The sequence below is a fragment of the Coenobita brevimanus genome, chromosome 57 (assembly GCF_032717465.1).
Source record: "Coenobita brevimanus isolate Jiangsu-jjx chromosome 57, ASM3271746v2, whole genome shotgun sequence".
Lineage (NCBI taxonomy): Eukaryota > Metazoa > Arthropoda > Malacostraca > Decapoda > Coenobitidae > Coenobita > Coenobita brevimanus.
In genome coordinates this window covers 15,478,635-15,492,182 of record NC_137010.1, presented here as the reverse complement: position 1 = coordinate 15,492,182, position 13,548 = coordinate 15,478,635, and the positions used below count along the sequence as shown (strand labels likewise).

General features: G+C 38.4%; 1 protein-coding gene across 2 annotated transcripts in view; it reads left to right on the top strand.

Annotated features, from left to right (window-relative positions):
* Art4 (arginine methyltransferase 4) overlaps positions 1-13,548 on the top strand; it is a 178,835-nt gene that overhangs the window by 116,323 nt on the left and 48,964 nt on the right. For both annotated transcript variants that reach the window (XM_080274219.1, XM_080274218.1), the window contains exon 11: positions 2,215-2,295. In XM_080274219.1, coding sequence (XP_080130345.1) covers positions 2,215-2,295 — 81 coding nt within the window. The remainder of the gene's footprint in view (positions 1-2,214; positions 2,296-13,548) is intronic.

Genomic DNA, 13,548 nt, shown 5'->3' with positions numbered 1-13,548 from the left:
GTCTCATTCCTTGTTTGATGAAATATATAACTGCTTAGATGGATGCTGCGAGATGGAAAGGTGAAGGGTGGTCATCAGTGAATGAGTGATTAGGGTTAGATGTACAGCATAGAAGTTCATTGATTAATAAAAGGAAGAGAGTTGGTGATAGGACAGAGACCTGAGGAACACCACTGTTGATCGCCCTAGGTGGATAATGGTGGCTGTCTACAACATCAGCTGTAGAACGATCACAAAGAAAGGCACCGATAGAAGGATAGAAACCATAAGAAGGCAGTTTGGAAAGTAAAGATTTTTGCCGGACTGGATGCCATAAGAGGGCAGTTTGGATATTAAAGGTTTATCCCAGACTTAATCAAAAGCCTTTGAGATGTCTGGTACAATGGCAAAGCTTTCACCAAAGTCCTGAAAGGAGGATTACCAGGAGTCCGAAAGGAAGGTGAAAAGATTGCCAGTGGAGCGTCCCGGGCGTAACCCATACTGACAGTCGGAAAGATGTTTATGATAGGAAAGGTTTTTTTTTTTTTTTTTTTTTTTTTTTTTTTTTTTTTTTAAAGAACAGATTTAAAAACTTTTGAAATACAGGATGTTAACCCTTTAACCGCGGGCATTGTTTTGCCCCGACTGTCCTCTCCCGTGGGGGTTCCAGCCAAAATGTAAACAAACTTTAAACCTTTATAACTCTACACGGAATAAATCTAGAGCGAAAAATAAGGTACCATTAGAAAGTACTAACCTTCAGCATTGCAATGATGTAGGTTTCATGATTTCGTTGACTACCACTGGATGGGCAGTGCCGTTAGAAGTGAGCGATCTAAAATCACTATATTTCGCTCACACACCATTTCCTTCGCTCACACACCATTACCAAATGCCAACCTCATTCTGATAATAATACTATAAACATATATGAACACTGCACATACGATAAACACTCACTCTGTGTTCACTGAGGCAGGTAAAAGGCACTGTAATTGCCCGCACTTCACTGCCACATCAGCGGTGTTGTAATCACTATTTTTCGCTCACACACCATTACCAAATGCCAACCTCATTCTGATAATAATACTATAAACATATATGAACACTGTACATACGATAAACACCCACTCTGTGTTCACTGAGGCAGGTAAAAGGCACTGTAATTGCCCGCACTTCACTGCCACATCAGCGATGTTGTCACTCACACAGCTGGACAGATACTGATGCGTGTTGGCCAGGGGTGGGGTGAGGGGCCCGGGAGGTGGGAGGTGGGGGCCCGGGGGGTGGGAGGAGGGAGGTGGAGGTCAGCTGGAGTGAAAGAACTTAAAAGCTACTCTCCCTTGAAACAATTGGCGCACGGAAAAAACGCGGGGTATTCAAAATATTCACAAACATTCGAGAATGACACCCGCGGTTTGGTCCAGTTTTTGCAATGTCATTCTGGGATGACACCCGCGGTTAAAGGGTTAATGTCAAAAAGATGTTTATGATAGGAAAGATGCTTTAATTTTTTAAAAATTAATAATAGACTATAAAACTTCTGAAATACTGCATGTTCATGCAATTGGGTGATTGTTAGAGGGCTGGGAATGGTCACCCTTCTTTGGGACAGGCTGAATGAGAGCAAACTTCCAGCAAGAAGGAAAGGTACAAGTTGACAGACAGAGATGAAAGAGTTTACCTAGGTAGCGTGTAAGCACAGAAACACAGTTCTTGAGGACAGGTTTAGTGTGATATATTCATCCAGGGAAATTAGTTTGGTATGTAGTGAGAGTGTTATACAGTCTGTTCTTGGTATTCTTCGAGTTACATGGTTGTGGGAGATTGCTTTTCCCTTGAAAGTGCTAGTAAATTCTCATTCTGGAAACTTTCATAGGTTGCTCAAAATTGACACAGAGCATAACGAGATAAGAGAGAAGGTGTGTGGGTGTGTTTCCAGGACGCTGCATTATTAGATAACTACATGTTTGGAGGGATTATGATTTAAGGTACCACACTTGTCCATATGCATGAAGAAGTTACAGTTCAGTATTTGTGTAGAGCACTATCTATTTTTGGACAACAATAAGTGTCAAAGTACAGTACAGTAATCTCTTATTTTCACAGTGACAAGTATTTCGTTTTTAGGATTACTTTCAGTGTGTCAGGAAAAAATTTTTAAGGTTCTAATAATGTTTTGCAGGTATAATTTTCTGTTCATTTATTTTCCCAAACTGTTCCCTTCCCACCCAGCGGTGAACATGGTGAATGGAATAACAGTGAACGGCTTAGGGGAAGTGGCTCTCGACCAGAGTACCTCTCTCATCACTTTGGGTAACTATCAGTGCTGTTTTTAATGCTTCCTATTTCTGCCTATACCTTTACAGTACCATAACCATACCACTTGCTTATTACATTTCTGCTATATTCTTTATGCCTTATTTGTCTTTTCATATTTCATCAGTATAACCAACCATTTATAGGTACCTATTCCCATACTGTACATACATGGATTTCTTTGTGTATCGATTAATCATTATATTTACTCCGTGTGTGTGTGTGTGTGTGTGTGTGTGTGTGTGTGTGTGTGTGTGTTTGTGTGTGTGTGTGTGTGTGTGTGTGTGTGTGTGTGTGTGTGTGTGTGTGTGTGTGTGTGTGTGTGTGTCTGTGTGCTTATGCAGTACTCTGTACAGTAGACACCAAACATTTTGTTACATTGTGACAATACTCATGTTAATGAAGAAGATATTGTTGACACCTTTGTTATCCAGATTAACAATATTTAACCTGATGACCTGCATCTACCATGGATGGTGCCCATATCTGACATTTTAAGCATTCCCCTACATCTACAGTACTTTGATATATGGTTGCATTATTCAGAGGTATAATTCAGCACCTTCATTATTATAGTATACCATGTCTTTGAGTTTATATTGAATGTATTAGTGCCTTCCCTACAGGCTGGTGTAACACCAGACTGTTTGTTTTAGTTTTCTATTCACTTTCTTGGCAAGACATACAGTGTTGCTGTTTCTCTTACTAGCAGTGTACCTTTGATGTGAACAGCTTGTATACACTACAGTATTTTCTCTGAAGCAAAACAGATAACTATACTTTCCCTTGTTATGGCATATGGATGAAACTCTCCCACCCCTTAAGAAAAAGTAATGTATTGGATTCTGTGCATATCACCAGTAGATAATCAACATCAGTATTATACCATGCTTCCTGTTTGGAAACCCCCATGTCGAGGTTTGTCATAGCACATGACAGTGCAGTATATACAGTAGTACAATAGATACTTTAGTGTAATCTGGATTGCATTCCCATTATCAAATGAACTATCATATGATAGCACATGACTGACACTGCTGACATTTTGAGTGGCTACTGTACCTGAGAAACTGATTCTTTGGGTTGCAACGTCTGCCTCTACCCTTACCATTCCTTGCAAGACCGGCCATGGGATACCTCTGTCCATCTTCTGTTGTTGTTGCTTTTTAGTGGAGGGTTGTAGTAAGAATTTCTTAGTATTTCTGGACTTGGATTTAGTAAAACAGAATTCCTTCATCCATATAGTGAATGATCCACACTTTCCTAATGTTTTACTTACTGTAGATACCTTACTTCCAAAATATCTTCCACGTACCTTTAACATGGTTGTTAGTGTTCATGTTGACTTTTGTCTAAAGTACATTTTAATATTCTGCATGTTGTATGTGTTGCCACATTATTAGGAAAACTATTGTAAGAAAAATAAAGTTGTTTTAAATTAGTATGTGTTGCCACTTTATTAGAAAAAATATTTTAAAGAAAGTAAAAGTTGAAATGAATTCAAATAATGTAAAAAAATGCTTGTTTTTGTGATCAGATATGAATTGTGGTGAATTCATTATGGTTATATGAAGTTGTGTTTTATACTTGTAATTTGTTTTTTTTTTTTTTTTTTTTTTTTTTTTTTTTTTCCCAATCTGAATTTCCACCATTTAGCTATAGTTGACATGGAATGTCCTATCCTCAGTGCTGATATTTTCTTATATTTTTTATCACTTGTGTGTTGTGCATATCAGATCTTAAAATAACTGTACCAGTAGAATGACTAAAGTTGCTTTTTGAAACTTCAAAGCATGATGCTGATGTGAGAAGTTGAAGATGTTTGGAAATCCTTGCTGGTCAAAGGTTTAAGCGCAGTATTTATTTTATTTCATTATTTTTACACACACATTCCATGTGTTGCACCAAAATATTTTCTGCAAGTAAGTGTTTCAGTAATATTGTCCATCAGTGCCTTTTACTGAGAGGCAATGGATAGGATGAAATTTTGTTTATGTAAAGCTTAAATTGACTTTAAGCAAACCATCTACCCTACTGTCCTATAATGACTGGATTCTGGCAGTGTGCATGCATATTTGTGCATGCCTGTGCATTTGTGCAGCATGTGCATATTTGTGCCCATTCATTCATTTGTGTATGCATATCCATTTGTGTGTGTGTGTGTATATGTGTGTGTGTGTGTGTGTGTGTGTGTGTGTGTGTGTGTGTGTGTGTTTCTTCACCTGTTTAGTGATTGGTGGGGGCACTCACCATCCAGTCACCCAGTGTTGTGCTGCTCTCGGTGACTGCCCATTCCTCTCTTCCTTCATTCGTTCCTTCCTTCCACTTTTGTCTTTCTTTCCTTCATTCTTTCCTCTTCCTTCTGTCTGTGGGTGACACAACACTGATTGACAAGCCAAATGGTTTCTTCTACACCAGAAAACCATTTCCTATGCTGGGTGGTAAGCATATAACCAAATTATGGTGCCTGGTGGTTTAGTGGGTAATTATGGCGCTCCAGTCGGATTGAGCCGGTGCAAGTTTATATCAAAGGGGTGGTTGGGGTTTAGTGTTCACGTAATGTCACTCAGGGATGAGTAAGGCTGGTCACTCTCATCTTAAATGTCAGGACCAACATGCTTTGCCTGGGCTCCTACGTTCCTCGTGGGGCAATACAGGATTAGTTAATGAATGAATGAATGAATGAGTGTAGTTTACAGGATTTGAGTATTACACTTGTATTGTCCTTACTCCAGCATTACAACTATCCACAGTGTATGGAGATTCTTACCACACTTTCATCTAATTGCTTCCATTTAGCTATATTTCTGTTTGGAAAACTATATTTTCTCACATGTCCCAAGCATCCTTGCAGCTTAAGTTTATAACAGTGTACTTTTATTCTTCTACCATCCCATGTGGTATAATTATGTCTGTCAATTTTTGCAGTACCATGTGTACATTTATACATCTTTATCATGTCTCCTCTTTCTCTTCCTTCTCTCATCTGGACATGCCTTTGGCTCTGTTACATTGGACAGTGGAGGGATTACTGTACACTCGACCCTCGATTTCCCCGTACCCCTGTTTCCTGGTTTTTGGATTTCATGAACATGGGCTGAGGCCAGACAATATTATCAGATGCCGGACAAATGCCCGTACAAGCCCGGGATTCTCAAAAAAGTTCGGCCATTATTCTCTCAAATAAAAATATAAGCAGTCTGCTGCACAACACAGTATAATTTTAGCAAGGTTTTGACTCGATAAAGGCCATTTGCAACACACAAAAGAAGATATTTTCATACATGAAACGCATCTTGGCCACCAACCTGCTTCACCTCATCAGTTCCTTCTACCTCGTGGAAGTATCCCATTTGCATTTTACCTTTCTCAAATGCCACTATAAATAGTTTATTGCACTACACAGTAAAATTTATGGAAGGCTTGTACACAATAAAACTCATAAGTAATAAACAAAATATTTTCTTACGAACAAAGTCAGTGGAATCTATTCCTACTCACTTAGCTCACCCGACTTGTTGTGACTAAATACTGAATTAGCACTTTTCACTCGAAAGTAATTTAATTTTTTTTCGCCACAGTGGCTAATACACACCTAATTATCTGAAATCTGCTAAAAAAATTGTACTTTATGTAATTTAATTTAAAAATTAGGTTTCAGAGCTAAAATGTGTCAATGTTAGCAGATATTTCCCATTCAGATCATCAGCACGCCTTGACAGACTTCTGTTTTGCATGAATATTTATATTGAGTACAAAAAAATGTATCTGCATTGTAAATCAATATTTATACAAAAGTCCGTCAAAGCGAGTTGTTAGGATAGAGGCAAAACACTTCTGCTAACTTGAAGAAATTTTCGCTCTGAATCCTGATTTTCTATTAATAATTAAATTAAGGACAAATTTTTTACTGAATTTCAAATAATTAGGTGTGCAAACATATATGGCTAAAAAGATTAAAACATTTTCCAGTTAAAATTGCCCAGTTCGGTCCGAGATAGAGATCACATTCGATGATTATGTATTTGTATCTTGGTCAGCTGATGAGTGGTTGGCTTACCTTGTGATGTTCCATTCCTTGTGCATTTTCCTCTTTTTCCTCAGCTTTCTGATCTTCTATCATACCCACCACATTCTCGTCAACAACTGTCTAACCAACCATTCTTAGGGTTGTAGCTAGCAAAATACCACTGTTGTGTCATTATTATTGTTATTGTGTCAGTGTTATTATTTTATGTACTGTGTATGTTAGTTATGTTGTTAGCATACATTCCAGAATGCTCAGGAATATCAGAGATTTCTGGACAGTATTGGAGAATTTAGACAAAGTATGGTAATAGTCCGGGGAATGGTATGTGGGGCCGGACTTCTGGGGTTCCCGGACTGGTCTCCCCCCCTTTTAGTCCAGAAATCGAGGGTCGAGTGTATAGGAATAGGAAGAGTATATGGTAGGATACTTATTGACAGAGCTAAAGAAAGAACAGAGGAATTAGTTGGAGAAGAACAAGGAGGTTTAACCTGCTGTGTCCTGTCAACTAATGGGTACGTCAGAACTGTTTTTCACGCTGACACCCGTCAACGTACCGGTACGTTCTGCAATTGCGAGGTCCGTCATTTGCACATTTTTCAAGTTTTGTGGGTGATTTTTGGTAGGCGTATGTGGGAGACCTTCTTCTACCCGCCACCAGGCGGCAACACTACCTGACGCAGCATGACACCCCCCCCCCCATGCCATTGTCTCGGCAACACACCTGTTAGCAGTGACCTGGCCAGTAAAGACATGTTGCGCTACGGTCTCTCTGATGATGAAATTCAAGACGAGAGTGATTCCCTAATCGATGACGATGTGGAGAACAATGATTATGTGGAGCCAGAGGAAGAAACGAGTAGTGATGAGGAGGTAACGTCACCAAGGAAGGTGATGTGGTCGGTGAGTGAAACAACGCTTATATCGCCTATATTATTGTGTGAAAACCAATATATTCTTGTACAACATGTAAATTTGTACCAAGTGAACAAATATCTTCCTATTCTGAATGGTTTGCAATAGGTACTGCTACCATAGAAAATGTGACAGCAGCAGCATGGCTCCAGAGAACACAGTACCAGGTGTTCAAAGGGACACCAATATAAGTCACTTATAAGATCAGATGAGCACTTTTTGTGTTTTTCCATAGTTTTTCACAAAAAACAGAGGTGTGAGGGGGGGGGGAAACGGCCGGGAGGGGGGGGGGTGTCATTGATGAAAAATCGGCCAGGATGTGGGGGATTAAGGAAGAGAAGGGGTTGTGTAGATCAGATAATCATTCTTAGGTCTTTAGTGGAAAAGTTTCTAGAGAAGGGAAGGAAGTTGTATGTGGCCTTCATGGATTTGGAGAAAGCACATGACAGGGTGGATAGACAAGGAATGTAGAAACTATTAAGAATATATGGAGTAAATGGGAAGCTGCTTAATGCTGTGAAGAGTATGTATGAGGGTGCTAAGACTGCAGCACTTGTGGACAGTGAACTGAGTGAATTTTTTTATTTGAAGGTTTGATTAAAACATGGATGTGTTATGTCTCCGTGGTTGTTCAATCTGTATATGAATGGGGTTATTAAAGAGCTGCATGGTAGGGCAGTGGCTGTTGGAGCAGCCCTAATGAGAGAGGGCAGTGTTTAGACTCTCCATGTACTGTTGTTTTCAGATGAGACTGTGATGTTAAGTGAAGATGAAAGGGAGCTGCAAGGTTTGGTGAATGGGTTTGGGAGAGTGTAAGAAACGGAATCTAAAGGTGAATGTAGAGAAGAGTAAAGTTATGGTCTTCAAGAGAAATGATGTCACTGAATGTACAGTGAGGTTGGATGAGGAGGAAATGGCAAATGTGATTGCATTTAAGTACTTGGGTATTGTGCTGAGTCAGGATGGAAGTTTAGCAGGTGAAATGCTTGAAAGAGTACAACAAGGAAGAAAGATTGCCAATTCTTTCAAAGCAGTGATAAGGAACAGGGAAGTGAGCATGGAAATAAAAATGTCACTGCATGACAGTTTTGTGAAGCCAATTCTAACATATGGAAGTGAAACTTGAACCTTGTGGGAGGGACACAAGTCAAGAGTGACAGCAGTAGAAATGAGTTATTTGAGAGGAGCATGTAGAGTCACATGGAGAGACAGACTGACAAATGAGGAAGTGAAGGAGTGGTTGTGGTGTGGATGTGGATGTGGATGTGGATGTGACAGGAAGTGTTAGGAGAAATACATTGAGATGGTTTGGCCATATGGAGAGGAGAGACTGATGAGGAGAGTGTATGTAAGTGAAGTGGATGGGGGGAGAGGGAGGAGGCCAAGGATAAGCTGGAGGGATGGAGTGGAGAGTTATATAAGAGAGGGGTGTGTGAGCTGGGAGCAGGGCAGTGAAACGGCGGGGGACAGTGCAACATGGAGATGATTTGTTGTTGGCCACCCTTACAAGATTAAGGCATCTTGCAATAAATCGATACAGTAAAAGTCCTCTCATACGGCATCTTCAGGACCAAGCAGGTGCCAAAAAAGCAGAAACTGTTGGATTACCAGGAAAACCAGCCAGAAAGTTTCTAGCAGTCATGGTCTATCACCCCAGTGCAGTTGCAGTCTCTAGCAAGTATTATTGGTCAACCCTAAGCACTATTTTTTTTTTTTTTTTTTTTTTTTTTTCTTTAAATAACAGAACAGAGGATGGAAAAACAAATGAATAAAAAATAATAATAATCCATACACCAGATTACTGGTGTCCTCCCTTCATAAAATATCTGTAACATTTTTACTTGAACAGCTGTAGGTTGAAGAGTGGGGGGAAACAACTCCGGAGAAGTGAGTTCCAGATAGTTGCAGTTTAGAGAATAAAAGAATTCTGATAGGCAAAAGTTCTGCAATATGGCTGCATGACATTCCAGTCATGAGCACTACCAGATCCCCTTGTAGCATGAGGGAAGGCATGGAGAGGTGGCACAATGGACGCAACTTCGTCTGAGCATTTGCCATAGAAGTATCTGTAAAATAATGCAGTGGAGGCAACATTCCTTCTTACTTGTAGGGGAGGTAGTTTATTTAAAATAGCAGGATTATTAATAATTCCAACAGCTTTGTTCTGAATTTGTCTAGTTGTTTTAGTGCAACCTCTCCACATCCGCTCCACAAGGGTGAGCAATATTCAAGCTGGGAGCACACATGAGTCTTATAAATTATAGCTAACTGCTCATCAGTGAAGAAGTTACGGACTCTGTACAATAATCCAAGTTTCTTTGAGGCGGTTTTAGCAAGTGATCTGACATGAGAGGCTCAGCTAAGGGCATTGTTAAGTGAAACCGAGAATTTCAGTACTTTTGGAGATGGGAACATGAATAGCATTGAAGGTAATATATGAATCTGGCAATGTCTGTCTATTAGTAAATTGTATATGTTTGGTTTTACTAGCATTAAATGAGACAGGGTTATTTTGTCCCCATCCATTGATCTTAGATAAGTCTTGATTTATGGAGATGGCTGTACTGAGTTGAAAGTTAGAGATATTAAACTCTGTAAATGGGTGTTTGAGTGTGGATGAACTGTGAAATGTTATCTGCTAATGAATGGATGGGATTGTGGGTGAAAGATAAGAGATCATTAATAAGAACCAGGGATAGGGTTGGTGCCAAAATTGATACTTTTGGCACATTGGTGTTAATTGAGTGGAAATTGGAATATACATCATCTACTTTTACTCTTATTTTTCTGTCACTGAGCTATGAGGAAATCAGAGGAACAATAGACGTTAGTCGGTAGCAAGGGAGTTTGGACAGCAGGGAACGGTGCCACACTCTTTCGAAAGCTTTAGATATATCAGGGGCTACTGCATGAGTAGCAACTAATATTTAATGTATCATAGATACAATACACATGAACCTACCTTAACATAGGTGTATTTACATATGTACACTGTAAAATAGCACAACAAAGTTTCCAAACTTTTGAAAGGTCTCGCTGACAAAGCAAGACACTCATGAGTCATGATTGCCAACGGTGCATGCGGTTTTAGCAAGCAGAAATCTTCAAAAGCACTAAGCTCAACTTTAAAACGCACTAAGCTATAGGTGAACTGTTCAAATTTTTGTTCACAGCTGGACTTCAAGATGGGCTAGACATAGAAGAAAATCTAATATTTATTGGCACTAAATTATTATGAAAAGTGCTAGATCTAACACCAGCAGCACCAAATTGGCAACTCTGGGTGCACGTGTACCGGTGGCGAGTCAGTAACCCCATCATGGATATGCTGAGCATATGCGCTGGAAGAGCAGAGACCTTTCGTAATGGGACTTTGGACGGTACTATAAAAATAATGCCAGTATTGCCAGATGTGAGCATCTGACGTTTCCGTATTTTGTACCATAAATAAATTTTCTGTTTACGCCAGACTCTTGTTTGCTAGTTATGGCATATAAATAGTATTGGAATATTACAAGAGGATGAATGCCACGAGACACCCCTTTTGTGTAACAAACTTTAATATTCATAAATATGATAGCTGGCTTTTCCATTAATAAACACTGAATAATTTGGGAATAAAATTTTCCTTGACAGGCTAAAATATACGAAATATCCAGATCTGTTCAGAAGCTTTTACAAGACTAAGCATTTCTGTACTGAATACAAGTAAACAAAACTTGCCTTGGGGTGGGGTGGCAATGTGGTGCACAGTAAATGGATTTATAACAATAAATTGTGCTATGAAGTTAATTTCAGAGTATCTGTGGAATATCTCAACAGATTTTTGAAGCAGCAGCAATATCAGAGTTTGTGTGTTAGCCAGCTCATTGCTGTAGTTATCACATTTGAGAGGAAGCCTATAAGCTTCTGCCTTAGGCTAGTCAAATTTGTTACATTTGGCACTGGAAAGTGATTAAATAAATGATATATATTTTTTTTATATAATGGGGTGCTTCTTGAAGTGCATTACATGCAGTTCAAATGTATACAGTAGTTGATTTGCAGCAGCTGCAGTGGTTGATAAAATAATGAAGGGCACATTACTTACTGTAGTACCGTGGTACAGTACAACTTTTTCCCCCATATTTGAGGCTAAATAAATATATAACTTATAAGCAGACTATATTTACGGTATTATATTACATGGCAGAAATTACAGATACCAGAGTTAGGCCAGTGTTGGTAAATGGTTAGTTAGGGGTAGTGTTCCTTTGCACTGTTAAGTTAGAGAATGGGTAAAAAAGAAAAAAAAAAAAAAAGAATAATTTCATTAGTAATAACAAATAAATGCAATCACATAAGTTCGTTATTGAAATATGTAATTCATTTTTGCACCAAAATAATAAGTTGATTTAATTAAGGTAAAGTTAGGTGAAGTTTCCAGAAGAGTGAATTGGTTGGTTAGGATGATGTCTGAAATATTTACTTATTTCAATCAAACACTCAGTTTTGAGCATACCATAGATCTTTTGGCTTTAATACAAAATTTGTTAATAAAACAATGCAGATTATTTCAAATCCTGAGGCATCTTTGTCCCAGGAGATTTTCTTACCTGTATATAGCTGCAGGCCCCAAGAAATGGCCTGCACCATGTATATGTAGTACAAAAAATAGGTAGTTATTGTAATGGAGTAGATAGGTGTAGGAAAGGCAAAAAATATTGATTTGGATGGAAGAGTTATATAAAAACATGAAGGAGCAGTTAAACAGTGCCTGCAGGAAAAAGGAAATAATGAGATAAATATTTAGTGCAGGGGAGCAACTTCAAGAAAGCTAGGAAAACAGAACTGTAAGGAGCCTGAAAATGTATAAAACAGAATTAGATAAAAGTTCTATAGAGTTGGAATGATTTCTGGGAAAAGAAGTAAGATTTATCTAGCAGACTGAGATAGAAAAAGAAAACTGTACTGTATCAAGTAACTTAAATAATTTCACACTAAAGGGAAATGTAATAATCAAGAATGTGAATACAAGTGGAGTATAATTGTTGAGCTAGAATGGAAATTTACTTTTACCAGCCAAGACAGGGAAGGTGGCAATAATATGGGGAAGAAACTATAGCCAGATATATAGAATGTACAACTGTGACAGTACACACATCTGATAATCTATATTTTCCAACATGGTCTGCTGGTCATGGTTAGATGATAGGTGTGGAAAGAAATTGCTGGGGATAAAAATGAAGGAGTGTTTGTGCATCCCTTATGTGATGGTGCTGCAATGAATGTCACTAATCATCCAGCTTGTAGAGAAGCAAAGCAGTCTGCATGACAAAAATAATTCTGTATTAAGTATGTATTTACATTATGCAATACAAATTTAGGAACATATGATGTACTGTTACATGAGGAGAGGTGTACATAATCTGGATTTACTGCAGTGTAGTTTCTGACTGGTGAGCTGGCAGGAAACTTATCGCGAAAGTTTATGAAGTTTGCAAAAATACATTCACTTTGCTCGGATAAATTCCAATCTAGATATCTTTAACCCTTACACCGCGGGCATGTTTACCAATGTTTTGCATGTCCCACGGGGTTATTCGGGCTCCGACAGACTATCAAAAAATATTTGCCAAAAATCAGTTATTAGTCCTAGAATATTAAAATTAAATATGCTAATGGCACATAGCTTCAGCTTTCCTCTGGGATGTTTGTTGAGCCTTCGTCGATTACCATAGGACTTGTGGAGACCTCTGAAGTTGGGTAACGAAGTCTCCACTTTACACTTCCCGACAACCCGTAATATGATTACCATAGCCAGATATTAACACTATAAACACTACTCTATGATTATCAAGTAGTTTGGGATCCATACTCCAAAAAAAACCCACTGTGAAAGCAATGAAAATTACGAGCGCGTATGACCTTCCCACTTGCGCTAGTTCGCTCTTGTCATTTATTATTCATAAAACCCCTCACACTTTATATTTCTATTACTATAAAACACTTATATATATCTGGAGTTTTTATCCATACGTTTCCTTCAGTAGTATTAGTTTATTATCACTGAAGTCATTCAATTTTTCATTCAGTAAAATACGTAGAGAGCCACAGATTCACTTTCACTGTTATAACATCAAGTATTTGTACTCATATTCTTATATTACTAATTACTTACATTACTATTTACATTTTCTATTGTATTTTCAATATTTACCCTTCTATTTTACTTACACTATGTTATTCACTGTCACTTTCAGTAAAACTATAATACTGTACACTGTTCAATCATATGTACTGAACATCCATTGCTTTCACTTGCTATT